The 21,311-nt window shown below is 40.6% G+C and overlaps 1 protein-coding gene across 3 annotated transcripts; it reads left to right on the plus strand.

The window, feature by feature from the left end:
• The first annotated feature begins 216 nt into the window (after nt 1-216).
• map3k20a (mitogen-activated protein kinase kinase kinase 20a) lies at nt 217-21,061 on the plus strand. 3 transcript variants are annotated; one of them, XM_031858536.1, is made up of 20 exons: nt 217-360; nt 1,839-2,078; nt 3,084-3,171; nt 6,729-6,830; nt 7,908-7,973; nt 8,097-8,125; nt 8,604-8,741; nt 10,232-10,318; nt 10,557-10,631; nt 10,726-10,832; nt 12,960-13,095; nt 16,501-16,545; nt 16,642-16,672; nt 16,773-16,912; nt 17,038-17,100; nt 17,210-17,299; nt 19,283-19,399; nt 19,565-19,639; nt 19,807-19,957; nt 20,127-21,061. In XM_031858536.1, exons 2-20 carry the CDS (start codon nt 1,920-1,922, stop codon nt 20,831-20,833), a joined length of 2,406 nt encoding a protein of 801 aa, XP_031714396.1. In that variant the 5' UTR covers nt 217-360; nt 1,839-1,919; the 3' UTR covers nt 20,834-21,061. The 3 variants fall into 3 exon arrangements, with proteins under 3 accessions (XP_031714396.1, XP_031714395.1, XP_031714397.1); XM_031858535.1 differs by having other exon boundaries at nt 1,893-2,078; XM_031858537.1 differs by lacking the exons at nt 16,501-16,545; nt 16,642-16,672; nt 16,773-16,912; ... (4 more) ...; nt 19,807-19,957; nt 20,127-21,061 and adding an exon at nt 13,915-16,491 and having other exon boundaries at nt 1,893-2,078.
• The last annotated feature ends 250 nt before the right edge of the window (nt 21,062-21,311 follow it).

The raw sequence follows: 21,311 nt of genomic DNA on the forward strand, positions 1-21,311 counted from the left end.
AAGGGACCTATGCAAAATTATAATGGGGACCTCGCCTGGTCCGCGCACCACACGTGGAGCACCACCGTCCCGGGACGGTGTGGAAAAACAACAAGGTTGGAGAACCTCGGGGTGTGTCCCACTTTGGTCCGGCGGGGGGAGCTGTTGTCATTGGGATCGTGAGTGTAAAACACTGTGTTGGCTGCTGCTGCTGGGAGAAGTTGTGTAACCAGTAAAACCACCTCGGGGTGAGGACAGACATTAGAAAATCGTCACATGAGATTTCCCGGAACACTTAACTTCTCCGGTTGTCTTACTGAACGTTTGCAACGTGCACCTCGACGAGCTACGCGGGGGACGAAAGCTTCCCACTTGATGTTGGTATGTATGTTAATAATGTCGGAGTGTAAAAGTTGGATACAGTATTCAGATGTTGGCTGACTGGTGTCCATGTGAGTATGAGCAGTAGGCTGGTTCATAATCTACAGTAGGCTACACATACTTGTGCAGGTTTACTTTTGGTTTTGAATTGTTGAGTGTGAAACTTAAAGCAGTGTTTGTAAAGGGCTTCTGTAAAACAATAACACGTACAGTCGTAATAATACTGATATTTATAGGAAAATATTTTCCACTCTCCCAATTGTTGATACAGTAAACTATGCCCTTGGCTTTTTCAAGTTTGACTATTGAGACATATTTGCAGTGCATCATGTCTTTAGAGAGCTATGTAGTGTAAACTACCACAATAATCTAAGCCACTCAGAGCATGATCAATACCATGCACTGTAAGATCATTGATAACTATTTAAGATTGTGATATCAATATGTGTCTGGGATTAGAAAATCACCGCTGCAGACTGTTTTGGGTGTAACATCTAAAAGTTGACAGGTCACCCTCCTATCTGCTTGCTTTGTGCGATTTATTTTTCATTTATTTTTGATTAGAGTAACGACTTGACATATGGCTATCAGGCCGTTATTGTTGCAGTGTTTGCTATTAAGTGAGAACAGGCAGGAAGGAGATAAGGAGTGCTACCATATCCCAGTAACCCTGGCTTCTTGAGTGGACGACAATACAGTGGGCTGGTCCACTGAGCAGATTGCTGTGAGTCTAAGTATAGCATGCATACAAGTAAATCAGCAGAGCGCAATGGCCCCCCTTTGTGACAATGGAGGCATTTCCCGCTGTGATGGATAGCAATCCCAATGAATACCCAGGTAACAGCCTTTTAAAAGCCATAATTGCTCAGCTTGAAATGGGAAACCTATGAACAATAACAGAACTACAATTTCCTGTAATGATGGAATTATGTCTTTTACAAGATGCTTTTATGCTCTTACAGACAAACAAAAGGATGCGATAATCAATGTGTGTGGACTCTAGTTTGGGAGCATCACATTTCTAACCCTGACATGGTATAGTGGATGTATGGCCTTAGAGAACATGCGGTTTTTCTCTATGGTTTTGTCTTGAAACACTCAGAGACAGTCCATTTTCTCGCTCTCTTTTTGTGGCCTTACTTGTACCGAACACCGTAGACCCTGCTGGAACAGTGTGTGACTTTGGCTGCATGACCACAGCATACCAGGCATGCCATCGTCCTTATACAAGCAGAGTCTGGACCCTGAGCTCATTGCTTTACTGATACTGATGATGAGGAGTGTGTGTGGAGCAGAGAAAAGAGATGGTCTGTGAATGACAGAGCTAAAACCAGGGCTTTCACACTGACACGACATGCAGAATCAGCCACAGCTGCCCCCTTTTCCAGGTCATGTTGGAGTCTCATCAAACCTGTGTATTTCAGAGTGAAGCTATTCTTTGAAGCGTCTTGTACAGCAGGAGTCCTTTTGTTTTACAGGACTCTGTTGAGTGAACTTCCTTCCTTCCTTCCTTCATTGTGACCCCTCCACAGAAGCACTCTTGGTGCCGATGAGATGAGATGTTGTCTCCAAGCGCCTCCTTCGTGCAAATCACGTTCAATGACATCCACTTCTACGAGAACTGTGGCGGCGGCAGCTTCGGGAGTGTGTACCGAGCCAGGTGGATCTCCCAGGATAAAGAGGTGGCAGTGAAGAAACTGCTCAAGATTGAAAACGAGGTAGGAGTCATAATTGCCTGGGCTTTTCATATACTTTTTAATTGTCAGTATAATACTCATTTTAATTGCTACCCCATGTAGGGGATGTGGCTACTTCTGTACCCATCACTCATGGTCATTATACACCCCCACTCTCAGAAATATGCAGGGAAAGAAACAGTATTGCCAAATGAAAGAATGTATTTGGCCCCATTACAGCAGGGACCGTTGCTGAGATCTCTTTGAAAGCTCAGGCTCATTGTCTTACAGACAAAAAAGAACTATCTTTGAAATCGTGTCATGGAAATTGTATTATATTTGGCCTGTGATGGGATGTTCAGAAAGCGATTCATGGTTTCCTTTTTTTGAAATTGTAAAAGATCACAGATATCCATTCAACTTCAGTCAAGTGTTGGGGAGATAATTGTTCAGTGAAAATTATAATGTAATCCTTTCACATTGAACCAATTGTTCATTTAATTACAGTGTTTGGCTACAATTAAATAAATTGGTTTTGTCAAGTTTCTGTTCATTCAAGGAATAGTTTCACAGACATCTTTATGGATTTCCGTGTAAAACATTCAAGGTCCGAAGTGGTTGAATGTTACTGACTTTGTTGATACACTGACTTTTTCTATCGCGCCACCAAGAGGTTGATATTTGGGTGTTTCAGTGAAATGACCAGTGATATGATAGATTGCTATGTCATTTCTTGGTAAAAACATTCATGAATGTTTGTCCAGTACTTTGGTTTATGACAAATACCTGCCAAACTAATTCCCATCAGCCTCCATTGTGTTTAGTTTAGTGCTAATTACCAAATGCTAACACGCTAAACTAAGACAGTTAACACGGTGAACATTAAACTTAGCATGCTGACGTTAGCATTTAGCTCAAAGCGCCACAGGCCACTAGCACGGCTGCAGACTCCTGTTTCTTTAGACCCTGAAATAAAGATGTTCAGACACTTGTATCGCATTAGCATCAAAAATACCCAGCTATGTTGTCCTATGTTTATTGTTTTAGGCTGAAATCCTCAGCGTCCTCAGCCACCGTAACATCATCCAGTTTTATGGCGCGATTGTTGAGGCTCCCAACTACGGAATCGTCACAGGTAAGATATTTCAAAGCCTTCACATCGGCCGTGTCATAAATACAGTATGTCTCAATGATGATCAGTGTGCACCACAGCTGCTTGGCTACATCACGATAGCAAACACAGCAACTGAATCTGTTTGCATCAGTTGCAGTTTGCTCAACACTGAATGGTGCAGAGGTTTCTATAGAAACATTAGTGAATGCCAGAGGGTTCGGGTATGTGCACACATTGATACAGTCGTTGTGTGCCCCTTTCTTTTGTGTTGAGGTTATAGGCTGAGAAGAATAAACCTTGTGTTGCAAGGGGCCCACAATGCCTCTGCACAAACTTTTCACTTTACTGTGGAGATGTCATTTAAGTTGTATTGTATTTTAAACCAAGTCTTCTCAGAATCAGCTTTAATGGGCAAATAAGTGTGAGCACATACAAGGGATTTGCATCTATAGACATACGGCTAAAAGGCAAAAGTGCAAGGAGCTCAGTTAGCTAACCTGGTAGAGCGGGCGGTCCATGCTTAGCCTGAGACAAGGTTTTCAAATGACTTATTTCGTCTGACCAACTGCAGAAAGATATTCAATTTACAAGCATGTAAATCAACAAATGCACACATTTCAGAAGCTGCAAACAGCAAACGTGAAACAGCAAATCTTGCTTCATAAATTTGGCTTGACAATTAATGATTTTTCTAAATTGTTGGCAATTGGTTTTCTATCAATTGACTAATCAATTAATAACTTAAGCACGATGTGGAATTGAGATTTAATTTGCAGTTGCATGAATGTGACTCAAGTCATATAATTGCCATATCTTGACCACAAACATTGCTCTTCTTCCAGGAAAAAGTTAAACACCCTGTCAGTGAAAGTTGTAGCACCCCTCACTCACATCCTGAACAGGGAGTACCACCTCCTTTCATCATGTGGACAACATCCCACAGCGCAGATTAATCACATAAGAGATTCTTTGTTCCGGCAGTCAATGCCACTGATAAATAAAAGAGCCCATAGTTCACATTTGTCCTTACTAAATCATGGTGTGTTATCTAATACAGTAAACTGTTTCTTCTCCACAACCAGGGGTGTTGTTACATTACATTTATTGAAAAAATCTTCAGTCTAAAGTACCCCATACTAAATGCATTAAAACTCCTTCAGCCCAAGAGCTAGATGCAATCAAAAATCATAGTGATAATAAAGAGTACAAGTTATCTTGCTTTAAAACATGGCTGGATTTGGAGGGTGAGAGGGCGAATCATAAACACTGAGAGATTGTGGTTCTACTTTTCTTTATTTACCTTTACAAAGACGCCATAGCTCTGCATTTGTTTGTCTATTTTGCATTTCTAACAGCGTCCAACAGTAACCTACATACTGTTAAATATCGCTAAAAGTATCTGCTGTACAAGTAAAACTACACACTTTTACTGAGTGAATATACCATGAACTTTAATTAATTTAATTTGATTTATATTAGCTGTCCGGCTAGGTTGGCAACAGAGTTGAGACTGGGATTTAGGAGTGTTATTGGAGAGCATTTTTATTAAATGGAAGTGCTCAAATTAAAAGTCCACAATAAATTAAAACTGTAAATGAATAAAGAATACATGTCAAGTCATGGCAGGTAAATCTTTGTTCTCTCTTGTCCCATAAAGGGAAAGTTGACATGTAGCTACAGTTAAAATTACCACACTAAAAAATAAGACAATGAGTCAGAAGAGGCAATAAGTTAAGACTATAAGACAATAATAAACAATAAAAACAACAAACCAATAAAAACACTTGAAATGAATTAATTGTATCAATTAATAGCAGCACAAAAACTGGGATCATATCAAGTGTTATATTTATTGATTTTTATTGAGTCTTTACTTGAAATTAAACTGTTTTCTACTTCAGGAAATCATTTTTTCCTCGCATCAAACCCACTGAATGTTTTCCTTGTGTGACACATCCATTGTCAGCATAACTAAAAGTCATCTCAAGTGAACTCCATAACTTCCGTGACCTTAGATTTCTGTTTTTAAATGTCCATCCTCATGCTGATATCATTTTTACTGATGACTATCATGTCCTTTTCTTGTGGAATGGAGAGTGGTAGAAGAGACAGAATTATGAAACCTCACCTCGTACAATATGACACTGTAACAACGTTAAGCAACTGCTGCCTCTATAGAGTTTCCCATCTTACGTTCACATAGCTCCATGTCCTGCAGGAGAAGATTGTGATTATCGTGAGCAGAGTGAAATCAGTGTCTGCACTTCAGTTAAATGTTATGCAAACCACGCTTTTCTATGTAATAGCTGTGTGTGAGAGAACTGTATAAGAAGAACATTAACGAAAAACTCACGACACCTCAGCAGCCTCTATAGTGTTTTGCAGCTGTGATAGAGAGAGGTTTTGTTTGTCAAGTCGCTGATTGATGTGTCTATTTGTCAAAGCACAATCTAATTAGCAGCAGATCCAGGAAAAAAATGTTTATTGCCATCCTGACCGTGTCATGTCCACATTCATCAGCTCTGTTATAAATGTCCTCTGTCTGTTGACACACAGCATCAGGCCAGGCAGTTCCCTCTTTCTGCAGCCAATATCTACAACCTATTTGAGAAACCTGTTTGTCTCTGTTCACCTGCGTGAGTTGAACAATATCTGTCACTCAACGACCTCATGAACCTAATAAATTAAGGTCAGTTATTGTTTTAGGGTAAAGGTACATTTACCTGTGAGATGTGCAAGGTTGTTTGTTGTTGCACACAAACTGATTAAAAGAAGTACAACAGAGCCTCAGGTAGCCACGTTATTCACGGAATGTGGAGGATCGTATTACAGTAAAGTGCAGAAGCAGACAAGTCTTCACTTGCACACACAGGAGAACTCAGGTGAGCTTATTTATACATCTGCTGTCAGACAGCTTTTGCCACAAATGCAAACGCAAAAAGCAATCCAGACTTGTAAAAAACACAAAAAGCATCTGTGTATTTTATGATTGTTAATTAGACTCCTGCCTTGGCGCCAATGCATGTTTACACTGTGTTGAAACATGATTGGGTTATTATGCACAAACACAGGTTTCCTGCTGTTTTATCTGGTATGATGGTGCTTGTTTATCTTCATTCAGGTACTACACCTCACGAGGTCTCTGTCTACAGATATCTGTATGTCTTGGAGAGCTTTTGTGAGGGGGGATTTTGCAAAAGGCTACATGGTTGTCAAGACTCATAAGAAGTGCCACATTCGAAGCCTATTCAACTTTAGAAAACAGAGCAGATTATTTGTGTTTTAGAGAGTTGATAACATGTGGGCTTCTATGGGAGCAGTGTTCATTTACACCGTGATAAATTGAGGTCATATGCAGCAACAGGTCAGTGACAGGAGCAATCTGTAAACAAGACACAGTCAGCAGGCTTCCAGGAGTTCTCTGGCGAAATCTCTATTCCCATAATGCTCTCACATACTGCACTAATATGTACAATGCAACGCCTGAAGACAAGAGTTTTTCACTATAAGACATTTCACCATCACAAGTCAGTCACTTCCAATAAAACAAACTCAAACATGATCACATTTCTCCACAGAGTATGCAAGTGGTGGATCGTTGTATGATTACCTGTCCAGTGCTGAGAGTGAGGAAATGGACATGGGGCAGATCATGACATGGGCTGCAGAGATCGCCAGAGGTAAATGTGCCAATTATTTTATCTCCTTGATTGTATAAGTAACTAACAGCTTGTGCTTGCCAATAACAGCGTCTTTGTATTAATCAATTAATTGAAAACCTAAAAAAAGTCTGTTTAAGAAAAAAAGTAAAAATTCTCTGATTACAGCTTCTTAAAATGTGAATATTTTCTGGTTTCTATACTCCTCTGTGACAGTGAGCTGAATGTCTTTGAGTTTTGGACAAAACAAGACATTGTACGATGTCATCTTGGGCTTCAGAAAACACTGATCAACACTTTTCACCATTTTATGACATTTTATAGACCAAACAACCAATCGATGAATCGAGAAAATAATCAACAGATTAATCAAAAATGATAATAATCATTAGTTGCTGGCAGTGGTTTTATTATGATAAATAAAATATGACAAAGACAGCAGTTAAAGTTTTTATACACTTAATTGTAGAACTTAAGGAGGCTGGTACGGTATGTTTTGAGGGACCTTAACTTCTTTTTCATAGAAAGCAGTTGTAATAAAACTGTGATATGTGCAAATAAGTCGTTTTTTTTAAAGTGATTTAAAAGACAAGGCAGGTTTTGTAGTCCTATTAAAGTCAGTTTCTGTAAGAATCACAACATTGCATTATATATCACATCAAAGACCTAAAACAGATCGTTAAATAGCAGCACTATGTTCATTTATCAGCTGTGAAAGTATTAAGAAGTTTTACAAGTCAAGAAGAAATGCTGAACTTTTTTTTGACTCAAGTCATCATTTGTTGCAGTCATGATTGATATTCACACTGATAACCAATGTGTGTGTGCTTAAGTGTGTGCTGGCACTCTAGGTGTACTTTTACTTAGCAATATAAATACAAGTCAATGAGTCTTGATTTTGCTCATGAGTGAATTCCTAATAGTATGCGTTTCTACTCAAGGTATCGTAGGTCTCCCTCATTACTACTCCACACATACAGTATTACAAACCGGATAAAACAAGCATGATTTTCTCCTGATTCAGTGATCAGAGTCACCAGTGTATAGAGTGTTTCCAGTGGCCTGCCTCTGAAAAACGTCTCTTTATTTCCGCTTTAGGAATGCACTATTTACATTCAGAGGCCCCCGTTAAGGTGATCCACAGAGACCTGAAGTCCAGGAATGGTAAAGGATTTAATTTCTAGAATATTTTGGTGTCCAAACCAATATTAATTTGTATACATACATGAATGTTACATATTCTAAAGTGAATACAAAGTTTTATTGACTTTCTATTTTCTCTTGCAGTTGTTGTGTCGGCAGACAAGTCTCTCAAGGTTGGTTTTCATTATGACTTATACTCTGTTGAGTTTCATCTCAGATACATTTTGCTGCACTGATGAGGTGATACTGTCTGGTTAACTGCATGTTTCAACTTTTATCTCAGAATTTAAAAGGAATATGAGCATTAAATACTGGTATGTTATTTACCTTCAGTATGTGGACACAAGAGGGCAGTGACTAACTTAGCATTTACAAGAACCAGCATTCCTGGTGCGCTTCACTGTAGACGAGATTATTAGAAAGGAGATTAAATAAAACTCTTGAAAGAGAGGTAGTATATTATGGAAAACTATTTAGTAGCTCCAAACAGTTTTTGAAGCCTCTTTTGTATCTAATGTATCATGAGACAAGAGCATATTGTGCCAAATTGCAGTGATGAAAACAAGCAATTGTGTCCAGGCCTTAATGATGTGATTACAGAACAGCATTTAGATGCCATGATAATCGTAATTTTGTTTTTTGTCACTTCAGATTTGTGATTTTGGGGCATCCAAGTTCCTGACCCACACAACGCACATGTCCTTGGTGGGCACGTTTCCCTGGATGGCTCCGGAGGTGATCCAGAGTCTGCCTGTGTCTGAGACGTGTGACACTTTCTCCTACGGTGTGGTGAGTGACAGGAAAGGAAAGGAGGGGAAAGCACCACTCTCACAAGTGATGTCATTTTTAAGTTTCCAATTCTGTAGATCATTGTTTTGTCACATGTTGCCTTCTTCAGAGTACCAGTCAGCAGACATCTGACTGACATGTTCACTGTGTTCTAAATCACATGCTTTTAGTTTATACTGCAGCCGCCCTTACAAAGTATGTACTGTTGCATCCAGTAAGCATTCAATTGGGACATATTACTTCCTCATACCATTGCACCTTGAACTTTGAGCCTTTTGCTCATTTATCCGCTGCACAGAGAATTATGGGTCAGAATAGCCAAAAAAAGCATGCTGGCTTGCATAATGAAAAAATGCAACAAGATAGACCGGTCATACAGCATTTTACGTACCATGTATTGGGGACATACTAAATCTTTTTCCTCCATGTTAATTATGGTAGTATGGGTATTTGAACACACAGAGTGTATAGGACAGTTGCCGATATTCTTGTAAAAAAGCAACTGTCAGTCAACCAGTCCCACTGATATTTTTATTTCTGCATTTCTTTCTCTGCTTAAGTGGACAATCAAATTTATTTTGACCTTTGCAGAAGTGAAGCCTGTCTTTCTTCTTCCTGAAACTCGTCCTGAACTTGCTGAATTTGCTGTCTAAAGACTTTTGGAAGTAATTTCAAAATGGAAACCAGTTAACAGCTCAAAAAAAGGTTTTTTTGCAGTTCCTATTATGCAAGAGTAAATCTCTGATGCAAAACCTTAAAAGTACGTTTCCTCAGATATACAGTAGGCAGGATGTTACATGCTGAACAGTCAATGTTTATGATTGCAACGAGTGCTTTCTGTGTCAGAGGTAAAGCAAAAATAATTGCAGATTTACAGTAAGTATGCAGTCTTCCCGCACTGACACTCTTCTGAGGAGCTGATTTCTATAGCAAAATACATACATCTAATGAGAGGCAGCTGGCAAGTGTAGCAATATAGAAATGTAGAGTACAGTAGAGCCCTTGGCTGTTTAATAAATGTCTCTCCACCTTTTCTTAAATCTCCTTTTTTAAAGACATCGACTCAGGTTGAATACCTGACACTGTTGAATACCACCTGAGAAGCACCTACATGATCAAGGGAGTGCTGTTATTGCACTTCAGACGTCATTTCAGCCTTCAATCATCTAAGAATTAAAGAATCACTCTTAAATCTAAGAATATTTCCTTTGTCTAATTTGTATGTTGCATTTGGTCTTCAAGAAAGACAGAAAAGTGTTTTAAATGTTTATTTGTCTACAAACACACAACAGAAAATGTTAAAAGCTACTTATTTGCTCTGCAATATTTATTATTCATGCAATATTTTTTCTGTGAAACCCACTGGGGCAAAACAAAAGATTCATAGATGTGTGTATGTTGCCTGAGCATACACATACGTCTATGCATATTATTTCACAGTGTTATAACTTTGTTTGTTTGCTGACCTTGGCTCTTTACTTCCGTGACAGGTTCTTTGGGAAATGCTCACCCGTGAGATACCCTTCAAAGGTCTGGAAGGTTTACAAGTGGCCTGGCTCGTGGTGGAGAAAAACGAGGTACTCTAGTGTGCGATTATGTGTATGTACCGTATACAGTATAGTGACCCTTGGAACACGGGGAATCATTATCGCCAAGAGGCTGAAGCGTTATGAAGCCACTGCCAGCAGATGGTTAGCTTGGCTCAGCTTTAACTCTCAGCAAGAAAGTGAATAAGCATGAATTCCTAAATGTCAAACAATTCCTGCAAATCAGCAGCCCTTCAGCTCATCCTACATCTGACTGTGTGTGTTTCAGAGGTTAACCATCCCGAGTGGCTGTCCTGCCAGCTTTGCTGAGCTCATGAGGAACTGCTGGGCAGCAGAATCTAAAGTGAGTGGTACACTAAGTTACATTATGCAAATTGACAACATATGTATGCTTTCATTTGAATCATACAGAGCAAATGTTTATATGTTGATTCCAGGGAAGGCCAATGTTCAAGCAGATCCTCTTGACTTTGGAGTCCATGTCGAATGACAGCCAACTTCCTCAACAGTGCAACTCTTTCCTTCACAACAAGGCTGAATGGAGGTAATGTGATCAGCCATTCTCCCAGGCCCAGTAAATGTATTTATAACTCTCTTTTTCACCGATATACTGCCTCAGCCTAAGGAAATGTGCGACTGTTTTCAAAGAGTGATGTGGAAATGTAGCTGATGGGGGCCGTGGAATACAAAAAAGGACTTGAGATCGTGCATATAGATCTTTAATAATTACACTGATAGCTACATAAAGGGCTGAAAACCTCCACAGAATCATCCATCTGGATATACTTCCTCTCTTTACCCATAAGGCCCTAAAAATAATCACCATCTTTTTCAAGTAGAAGTGTTTAATTGGGTTGTATGAGCAGCTGGAGGTTTGGTGATGTTCAGCACAGCCTGAGTCTCAGCTGTTACTTTATTCTCTGTCTGCCTCTCTGCGGGGCTTGTCTGTGCTCTGAGGTTTTTCTTCAGAAGTTGTGCTGGTGGCATCATGTCCAGGCAGCCATCTGCAGGTGCAGCAGGTTGGAGTGAAACTCGCTGCTGGAAAACAGAAACTGAGAATGTGTGAAACAGAAAGATGCATTTGTTGTAGCTCAAGAGGTTTGATACTATAAGCTTAGCTGGCTTGTGGGTGATCAGAGCTGGAGGTAGGGCAGTGAGATATTATGTTGGCCATATATGCTTTTATGTCGGTATAAGAAGACTAAAAGTCTACTGCCTACTAGCAGCACTGTGTGGCTGCATTTATGCACACATCGATCGTCACTTCATTTTCATGTACACTGTTAAGCTGCTCTTATAGCCAATTAAAACACCTTCCCCTTAAAGGGGAGAGTCCCTACTTTAACCTGACACTCTTTGTTTGGTGACAGATTCACCATCAAATGGTGTAATGGTCAAAAGCAGCTGGTTTAATTCAACGATTGCTATGTCTTATGACATCTGAAATTAGAACTTGAATTTTGTGATCTAATTATTTGTCTTAAGAACTAAATATAGACTGAGTCACGTAAGTTAAATATCATGTAACACTAAACAGATGCCTCTTGTTACACTCTGTATCAGACTAGTTTGGACAGAATAGGAAGAAAGTCTTTTCTGGATTAGACATTCTGCAGCGTACAGGACGATGTGCAAAGACAAAATGTTTTCCAGGAAAGTGAACAAGAGGCAAGAGAACAAATTGTTTGGGAAGTTGAGCAAGAGTGGAAATTGTTTGAAGTGGGAAGCGTCGGGGTGGAGGAACCGGAGGACTGGGAGGAGTCAGGATGGGCTTTCCTGCTACATGTGTTTATGAACAGAGAGAGAGAGTGTGAGAACCAAGTTTTTGTTGGGCTGAAAGCTCAGCGTGGATTTCCACGACACACTGTGCAGCCCCACCTGCTGGGCAAAACAAACTTCCCCCACATGAGACATTGTCCCGTCCTTGGCATCCGAAGCTTTAGACACAGCCGAATCACCTTCTGACTGCAGGGGATCACTCGTGCTTTTTACAGTTTTACTTCATTTTGCTTTAGTGCTACTGCTTACTGCCATGGTACTCTACTCTAACTGGTATTCATGTAATTATTCTTCACACTGGAGAAGGCTGGTGATATTTAATCATTTCTTACTGTCAACAAATCCAACGAAATGACCAGAACTTAAGGTGAGAGCTCTTTAACCTTTAAGCCACACTGAACTGCCAGTGAGTTACTCATTACATACAACTGCTCTGTGCCAAACCCACATAACTTCATTTCAAATTCTAGTGGGAATTCTTAAGCTTCCAAAGATGCCAAATAAACACATTTAATAGAATAATCCAGCAATAAAACCACGGAGCCTTACAAATATGGCACGTCAGTTAACCTTACGGCTAATTAAGTTAAAACAAGAAGGTAAACCTGGATTTTTACGGGTGGAAACTCCTTCATTTCAATTATCACAAGCACTGTAGTTTACTGAGTCAATCCCACATGTAACACACCCTGCTAAAAAAAAGTAGGGCACCAATTGTGTATTAATCCGCAGCTAAAAATAGTCTACAACAAAATCCCTATTTACTCCTGACAAAAAGAAAAATATGAAATCATGCCAGTCTTTAACATTTGAAAAAAGTGTTTGTTTTCCGATATTCAATGAGGAGATATTTGGTAAACTGTTGACATTGTTCTGTTTCTGTTTATTGCAGGTGTGAGATTGAAGCTACGCTTGAGAGACTTAAGAAGCTGGAGAGAGACCTGAGTACCAAAGAGCAGGAGCTGAAGGAGCGAGAACGCCGTCTAAAGATGTGGGAGCACAAACTCATTGAACAGTCCAACAGCCCGGTGAGTTGCTCATTATGTCCTCTCCACCTTGGTCCACCTTCACCCGCAGGACAGCCGCCACCAGCTGTCGAGTGGTCACAGCAGCAGCACCTCACGTTCACACTGCTGTTCACATGCTAGTTTCCTCAATCCCATTGCGAGAGGGACAGACTCCTTCTGATCTCCCTCTGGGGGTGACATGGAAATGGGAAAGCATGTGGAATGAAAATAAAAAAGTGTGGAATAAGGTACATCATGGGCAGTGTGTATTATTGGCAGTACTTCAGTTATGTAAAGTGTAGTGCATGGTTGCCCAACAAGCACATTTGCATCATGATTGCACAGAGTGAATGCTGCACTTACCAGAATTCATATTGAATTGTGAGCGTTGCGGAACTTGCAGTTCACGGCGTTGCTGTTTTGCCGGTTCGTTTCCTTGCATTGCAGTATTTGCATGCAAAAGACACAACAGATTATGTTTTGTTTATTCTTGTTTGCACTTTGTGTTTCTGTGGACAGAACGTGTTTGCTTTCTCAAAACCGTGTGTGACGGAATGCCACAGTAGTGTAGAGTATAGATAACTTGAACACCTTTGGATCAAGTACACTGAAATCTCTTCCTGTGTTTCCTATCGTTTCCTATCCTCCACTTATTCTTTTGTTCTGTTAACTTTCTTTTACCATCTACTTTTCTTCTTGGGTTGGGGTTAAGATTGTCCACTTTTCTTATTTACACTTGTGTTTTGAAACTGATTACTTACTTCCCTTTCTTTTCTATCCTCTCTTCTTTTCCTTCACCCCTGTGTCCCTCCTTTCTCCACCCGTCTCTCTGCCTTTCAGCTCCTCTTACCTGTGGCTAAAAAGATAAGCGCTAAGTCATTCTATCAGTCTAAGACGGAGGAATCAAACAGTTCACAGATGTCATGTCAGATCACAACCTCCAGTAACGAGGCGGTGAATCTGCAGTCCATGACGAAGGGCTTTGAGGACATGTTTTCCTTGGACTTTGGCCGGCCTATCCTGCACTCGGGCATGCAGGTCAACATGCAGGCCAGGCAGAACTCCTCCGTGTCGAGCTGTGTCAGAGAAGGACACAAAGTCAACATGACTCTGGGAATGGGACACTTCACTTGGTCTGACGACAGTGAATAAATGTCTCCGACGCTCTGCGTCTCCACGGCTGCATCTATCAATTACTGTAATCTCACTTGACGCTTTATTGGTTTTGTGGAAGCAATATTTGGCGATTAATTACTTGTTAAGTCATGATTATTTTGATCATTTCAATAATCATGAGAAACACCAGAACACATACATTGACTTAATATTTCTTCTGCTTTGTTCAAGTTGTGTTCAGAAATCACTCAATCTAGCACAGAAAGGTATTTCAGAATACTTGTAGAGCTTTCCACCTATGTATATTATGGATGTCATTTACCGTATGTCTAATGTACTGGATGTATAGTGCCATGCTGTGAAGAAAGAGCCACATGAGCCAGTTGCTTAGAGAGGGCCAGGCTTTTATGATGAAATGACATTTTGCTGACATTAAGATTGGCCAATTTGTTCTGGATGTGTTGGAGTGCAGTTGTTGAGACGCAGTCTCTTACCAGGATGAGAAACTACATGTTTTTTTTCCTCTGACTGACCCACGGTTCAAAACAGCAGGAGAAGGATGTGGCTGTATGACTGTCAGCTTCGTTGCTCATGTCACATTTTACTTTTCAAGACAGGCTTCTTGCTTAGGCCTTAAAAGATTTACAAACATTAAGAAATAGGGAATTATATATAACAACGTTTCTGCGCTAAAAGGCTTGATTCAGAAGTCACGGATTTTACAAAATGTAGATTTTAATAGAATCATTTCCTTCTGTTGACACATTTTTCATACAGAATCTCACCATACGGTCTAACTGAATATTCGCCTCAAGACCTGCACTTTACAGTAGAGAAAATCGTATTAGCATTAGTGTTCAAGTAGGTATTAGGCTTCATCTGGGGGAAGGACATGCTTCCTTGAGCATAGCACATTAAATTGTCCCATTCACTTGTTATCATCAGTCAGTCTCATGAGGATGTAATCCTCTGCATTCCTGTGTTGTTGCTTGTTAGCATCCTGCCGTGAGCTAATATTCAAACATCGGCTGTACTCTTGTGCCTTCAAGCTCTATACACACTAGACTAGACATAACAATTAACACAGACTCCTACCAATATATACATTTCCCTGTGTGAAATCCAGACACTTCAGAAACATTCAGCCTCCACACTTGTTAATAATCTTCTTGAGCTTTTCACCAAAATCATGCAAGCAGCAGCTTCTTGATGTGACTTATTTTCCTGCATCCTTCACCGTTCTGTCAATAAATCAGTTTCTTTCAACTCTCTGCTGATCTGTTTCATGAGAATGATGTTGTATTGCCACTATTATTACCAAACCCTTTATGATAGAAGACAGAACAGAGCGTGACTGATAGCATTTTAATAAGATTGTAAAATATATTGCTTCACTGGGCATTCATGTTGAGCTGTTTCTTGTGATGTTAACTTTGTAACTCCCAGTGTTCATGGTCTGGTTGCTCATCATCCACTTAGTCCACATGGGGGCAGGATTGTGTGAACTAAGCCAAAGTCTTTTTTTTTTTTTTTTTCCTACAGATTCCACACACATGTCATAAACACAAAAACTGTGCGCCCCATTTTGAATTTGAGATAGTCCTCGGAGAAAGAATCATGGCAGCACATTTGTGAAATATAATACGCTGCTTGAAAAGTGATGTTAAGTCACTCCAATGAGACTTTGGCAGCGGCAGAATGCTTCTGAATCTGTTTACTTCCGAACCGCAGCACTGGAGGAGGCGGAAAACGCTGCAGTGCTGAGTGGCTTTGTGAGGCGGGCGGGCTGCACTGAAATGTATGGCAGCGACTGTCTATTGAGACCGGCATTCAGCTCATAATCTGAGCTGTTTATCAGATGTCGTGGGAAGAAGACAGTGAATGGGGGATTACTCATTCATTTAGTCATCTTTCCTCCAATTTTCCATTGCATTATTTCTGTCATTACACACCAGTCTCGTGATCACAATGATGAAATCTTTATTTTGGCTGGCAAGTTTCTGCCTGATTACATTTAATGAGCAATAAATGATTTATCATTCAAACAGATCACGTTAGATCAGTCAGATGGACATTTCAGTTTGATATAGACCATTAGAGGCAAGTCGTCTTCATCCCACAGCACAATAACCGGAAAAGTAATGGCTTCACAGACATGGAAAACATGTCTATTTTCCATTTTAATAACATTTACTTAAGTCTGGTGATTTTTATTTAAACGTCTGCCTGTCATGAATACACATGTTATACTGTCTGTATCCATCCATGTTCTATTGCTGTTACTTCTGTTTGTCTTTTGTTTTTATGCAGTTGCTGCCACACTTTGACATCTGTACTTGGACAGAAGAGCATGTGGTCAGTATCATTACTAACCTCATAACTAAGATATTATTTTAGATTTCCACACACCATTGCTATTAAAAATAATCTATTACCATTTTATTCTTTCAGTATTTCTGGATGCAGCAAATATTCGGTGCAGGTTTGTTCATGCACTCTATCTTTAGTTCAACTTTGGCATCTTCGGACTCTTTATTTGTAATCTGTTGTTTAAAATCTGGGCGTGTCCTTTTCTATCTCAGAGAAGGGTACATGGGGCATGCAGCTGTATGCTGACCTGTTTAAAGATAATCACATCACTGGAAAGAGGTTGCTGTTGCTCACAGAAAACGACATGAGGGACATGGGGGTCAAATCCAAAGGTCACGCTATGCACCTTAAGGCAAGGCACAGTTAGCCATTAACCACAACTCTCTTATTTCTTTTAATCCATTCGTCATTTACAGGATGAGTTTTATGCTCATATATATTGGAATTACAGTGAATCTCACATTTTCTCTTCGGCAGGGTGAAATTGAAAAGCTAACGAATGATTACCTCGGAATGGTCCACTTCCCACCTCTGTTGAAGGTATAAACCTTTCTTCTTTATCTTTAGGAAGAGTTGGGGGTTTTTTTTGTGGGGGGGGGGGCTCTCTGTGCATATTTGGTGCCTAAACTCCACTTTTTTTCCCCCCCAGGATGAGCTGGGAAAGGAGGTTAAGATGGGTAAATCTGTAAATCTGGAGCTGGTGTTTGGGTACCACTGGAAACCAGGAACTGGGAAATCTGTAAGTTCATAGTGCAGCACACACACACACACACACACTGACTGCACCAACATATTCTGCAGCTGTGAGCATCAGATGCAGTTCATCATTCGCTCTGTAAAGGACAACCAAAAAGAAATAAAGGACAACCACAAAAAAATGTTGTAACTACTTTGATTATTAATTTTTAACATCTTTAATAGGTTTTGTAATATTGTTCCTTTGTAAATAGATGTACAGAATAATGTGTTTGCCGTGATTGAATCAGCCGCCTTGTACTGAAGCTGTTTGTTCTGAGGATTCATGATGATGGCTGTTATGCTGACCATTGAAGGCATCACTAGACATGCATAAAACCAGACGAATAAACATTTCATTCTCAGCCATGTACCACATCCACCTCGACTTGCTCACAGCCCTTTGTTAGGGTCTCAAACTGTGGAGAAAGGATGGCTCTTCACTTGCTGTTTGAATTTAATCAAAAATAGCCCATTTAGCCAGAAGTCATTTTCTTTTTAAAAGGCAAACGTTATTTAATCTTTCAGCTGTTCATTGTCCCATCATAAATAGTCCTCTTTCAGTGTGTTCGGCAGGGCTGAAACGAGCCTGCTAATTGCCTCCCATTTCTTCTGACATGTGGTGGTTTAGTGGGTAGAAAACACAGCAGGGAGAAGGAAACAGGAGGCTGAGAAAATGAGAGCTAATTATTTTCCCCTGCCTGGTGTCAGGTTCCGTGTCAGCCTTGTTTTTACAAACTGGAAGGATTTTTGCACTAAATAAAACAAACCCGTACTGCATTTTTTTTCTTCGCCCCTCTTTGCTGGCGATGTCATGGAAGCAGCTGCACTTCTCAAAGGCAAAATGAGGGCCCGCGATTGTGCGGCCACCATCTGACAGCCACTGAGGGTCCCCTACTAATGAGGATATCACCGTGCAGCCAAGTGAAAGGTGCTGAATTATGTATGAGTTGTCATTAGACGCACTCGGGTCCTAGGCATCATTACCAGACATTGTTTCTGCTGGAGTGATTAGACTAGCATGGACCTGGAAGCCCCGGTGCGACCGTCCAGTGCCGACAACAGGCCAGCACGGGGGCCACTGGTGTGTTTCTGAGCCAGAGGCTTGCTGAAGCTTCCCCTTTGAGCCGTTTCCAGCCCCTGGGGACGATGCAGGAGAGGGCGAAGGCTCCTCAGACGAGTGTGTTAGTGCCACTCCTCTGATGTCTTTCTCTGTGATCACTACACAATGGATTGGCCTGTGCCATGAACCCTGTGTGGTTAAGCGGTGACCTGTGGCTTCGTGGTCGGCTTTAGGGGATTGGCGGAATCATTACTGCTTCGTCAGCATTCAGTATGCAGGAGAAGAGGTCTGGGGAATTGTTCAGATTCGTGCCTCCTAGTGAGGATTTGATGTGTGCCGCATGCAGCAAGTCATGAGGAAAAACCTTCACCCTTATCACCTAAAATCGACCTGATTCCTGCTCCAAGAAATTATCCTGGATCCCACCGAGAATAACAACATCTAGTGTTTGACAAAGAATTGACAATGTCTACATCAAAATATTTGCTACCGCCTCATTTATTTCTGTTTCTCTCTTATAGAATTTTCCCTACAATGTTGAGACATTAGTATTGATTTTGATTAAAATCCATTCTCTAAATAACGTGTTTCGAAATCATATATTACACAAATTGCATTATATACAATTTCCCGTTTTTCGATATGTAATATTTCTGTCCTCCCCACAGTAAGTGGCTTTGTGGCCACTACCATCAAACTACCTCTAGGTTGTGCTGTTGGTTTATATACAAGAGTTACCAAGTTCTACTGCAATTAGAAACTTTTACATACAATCAGGTGTTGTTTGTGAGTGCACCAGACCAGACGCCCATTATCTCACCATTGTCGTTTTTTTTTTTAAATCAGATTTTATTGCAGCTGTACAGTAACAGAGATATTGGTGTCACAAAAGAAAATGTTCAACTCATCCTATTTTCTTTAAAGGACTGCAAATGGAAGATGTACCTGGAACTTGATGGAGATGATATTGCAGTAACCTACATCAAAGATGTCATCTTTAATGTCAACCGACAAGATGTGGAAATCCTGCGGATGACTAAGGTGTCGTCAGAAACACATTTGCTGAACAAGTTACAAATGACATGACCACTCATGTATTAATCAATACTGAATGCTCTCTTTGTTTCTGACCTAACTGTTTGCATTATACCTCTAAGATTGTTGTATTGCCAGATTCTTTAATGAACTAAAATCTTTGCAATGCAGCCACCTTTTGTGATGGACAAATGGATCGTTGGACTACAGCCGAACCATAAAGTTGACTACACAGTCAATTATGAGGTGAGAGGCACCTCACAGAACAAAGCAAATACACTATATCAGCCATTTGAAATATGAATTTGAAAATGCATCAAATGCAATCACAGAACCCCGAGCATCAAGTAAACATACTGTATTTTTTAATCTAAATATATTATATGTATTCTCTTCCTGTCTTTTGACTTTAGGATGATGTCAAGTCACCAAAGTCTACCAGACACAGCTGTCCAGTGACGTGGAGTCACAGTGGTAATCAAGACGAGATCAAGACTGTGGAGCTGGCCATCCAAACAACTCCAGCTAACATCAACTTGAGCCCCACGGACAAGTCTTACTCTGGTATTTGTTTTATTTATTACTGTATTGACCTCAAAAGTGCCAGAGCAACAGTTTTCACTGCGGGACAAATAAAGATTGTTGAAATTCCTCATTTGAAGATATCACAAATGTATCGGTGTTAAACACAGACTGTCCCCTGAATTTAATTAATGCACATCTTCCTTTTTAGATATTGATACCACATGGATGTACAACGTAAGGCAGAGGCAGTTAAAGACCCAGAAATCCCAGCAGACTACTGCTACTCTGACTAGGTCTGACGCCTGCACTCTGCCTCAGTTCCTGTCTGCACATGAAAGCCAGTCTTATGCTGCAGCTGTGCGCCGCTCTCCAAACCGCGCCCATGTATCTAGTTGGATTGACTCTCGCAGCTCCTCGCCAACTACCAGCCTGTCGGCCAAACTCTCCTCGCTCCATCTCGGGTCAAAGGGCAGCAGCCCTTCCAGCACCACGTCAGAGAGCGCCTCAGAGAGGGAGCGAGAGCGCCCACTCAGTGCTGGAGCAGTGCATGACCGCCGCAGAAACCTTTACTTTGGCAACACATTAACTGTGGGAAGGGAGCAGGGTAGGGGGAATGCATGGACCAATACCAGAGGTAACTATGTTCATAATAAAACTAGCAAAACCTCGCGCCAGCCAGGGAGGCCACGGTCCAACAGTTACAGTGTCACACCACAGAACCGCCCCTCCAAGATACCAGGTATATTGTCTGTGACAGAAAACCCTAGTGAGGGAAAAGAGGGGGCCAAAGCCAGCGACGGAGGGTGGATCACAGTGGAGCGACAGAAAAGATTACCGCGTCAGGACAATAAACAAGTCAGAGGTCGACAGAAGAGAGGGGGCAGGGGAGGGCGTGGCTCTGGTGGAAGAACTTAATGTGGGCCACACATGAACTGACAGCTTCCTAACATGTCATGCTCTCAAAAGGTTTTATCTGAATTATGTCTGCTTATATGCTGAAAATGAACTGCTTGTTTTAAGAGAATCACACTGATGCCTATGATCGGATGTATATATGTATGAACATAAGCTTTTATCATAAAACAAACTGGCTCCTGTCAGGTTAATATAAATGATGTATTGTTATTAAAACAAATGGAAAATTCACTCCTTGTTCTTCATTTTCTTCCTTCCATTAAAAAGCAGATGGCGAACGGTAGTGATGCATGGCAATGTTTTAAAATAATTATTTATTAGCCCGGTTTCTCTCAAGTAATCAAATAAACTTTTATGACACCTTTACCCAAGATAAAGGGTTCATTTGTTCAAATCCATTATTTCTCAGTTGCCTCTTTATTTTTGATTTTTTGGTACAGAAATATAACACGATCTTCTGATTCCACTGTGTGACAAT

The sequence above is a fragment of the Anarrhichthys ocellatus genome, unplaced genomic scaffold (genome assembly GCF_004355925.1).
Source record: "Anarrhichthys ocellatus isolate YVR2014 unplaced genomic scaffold, GSC_Weel_1.0 scaffold20, whole genome shotgun sequence".
Taxonomy (NCBI): Eukaryota; Metazoa; Chordata; class Actinopteri; order Perciformes; family Anarhichadidae; genus Anarrhichthys; species Anarrhichthys ocellatus.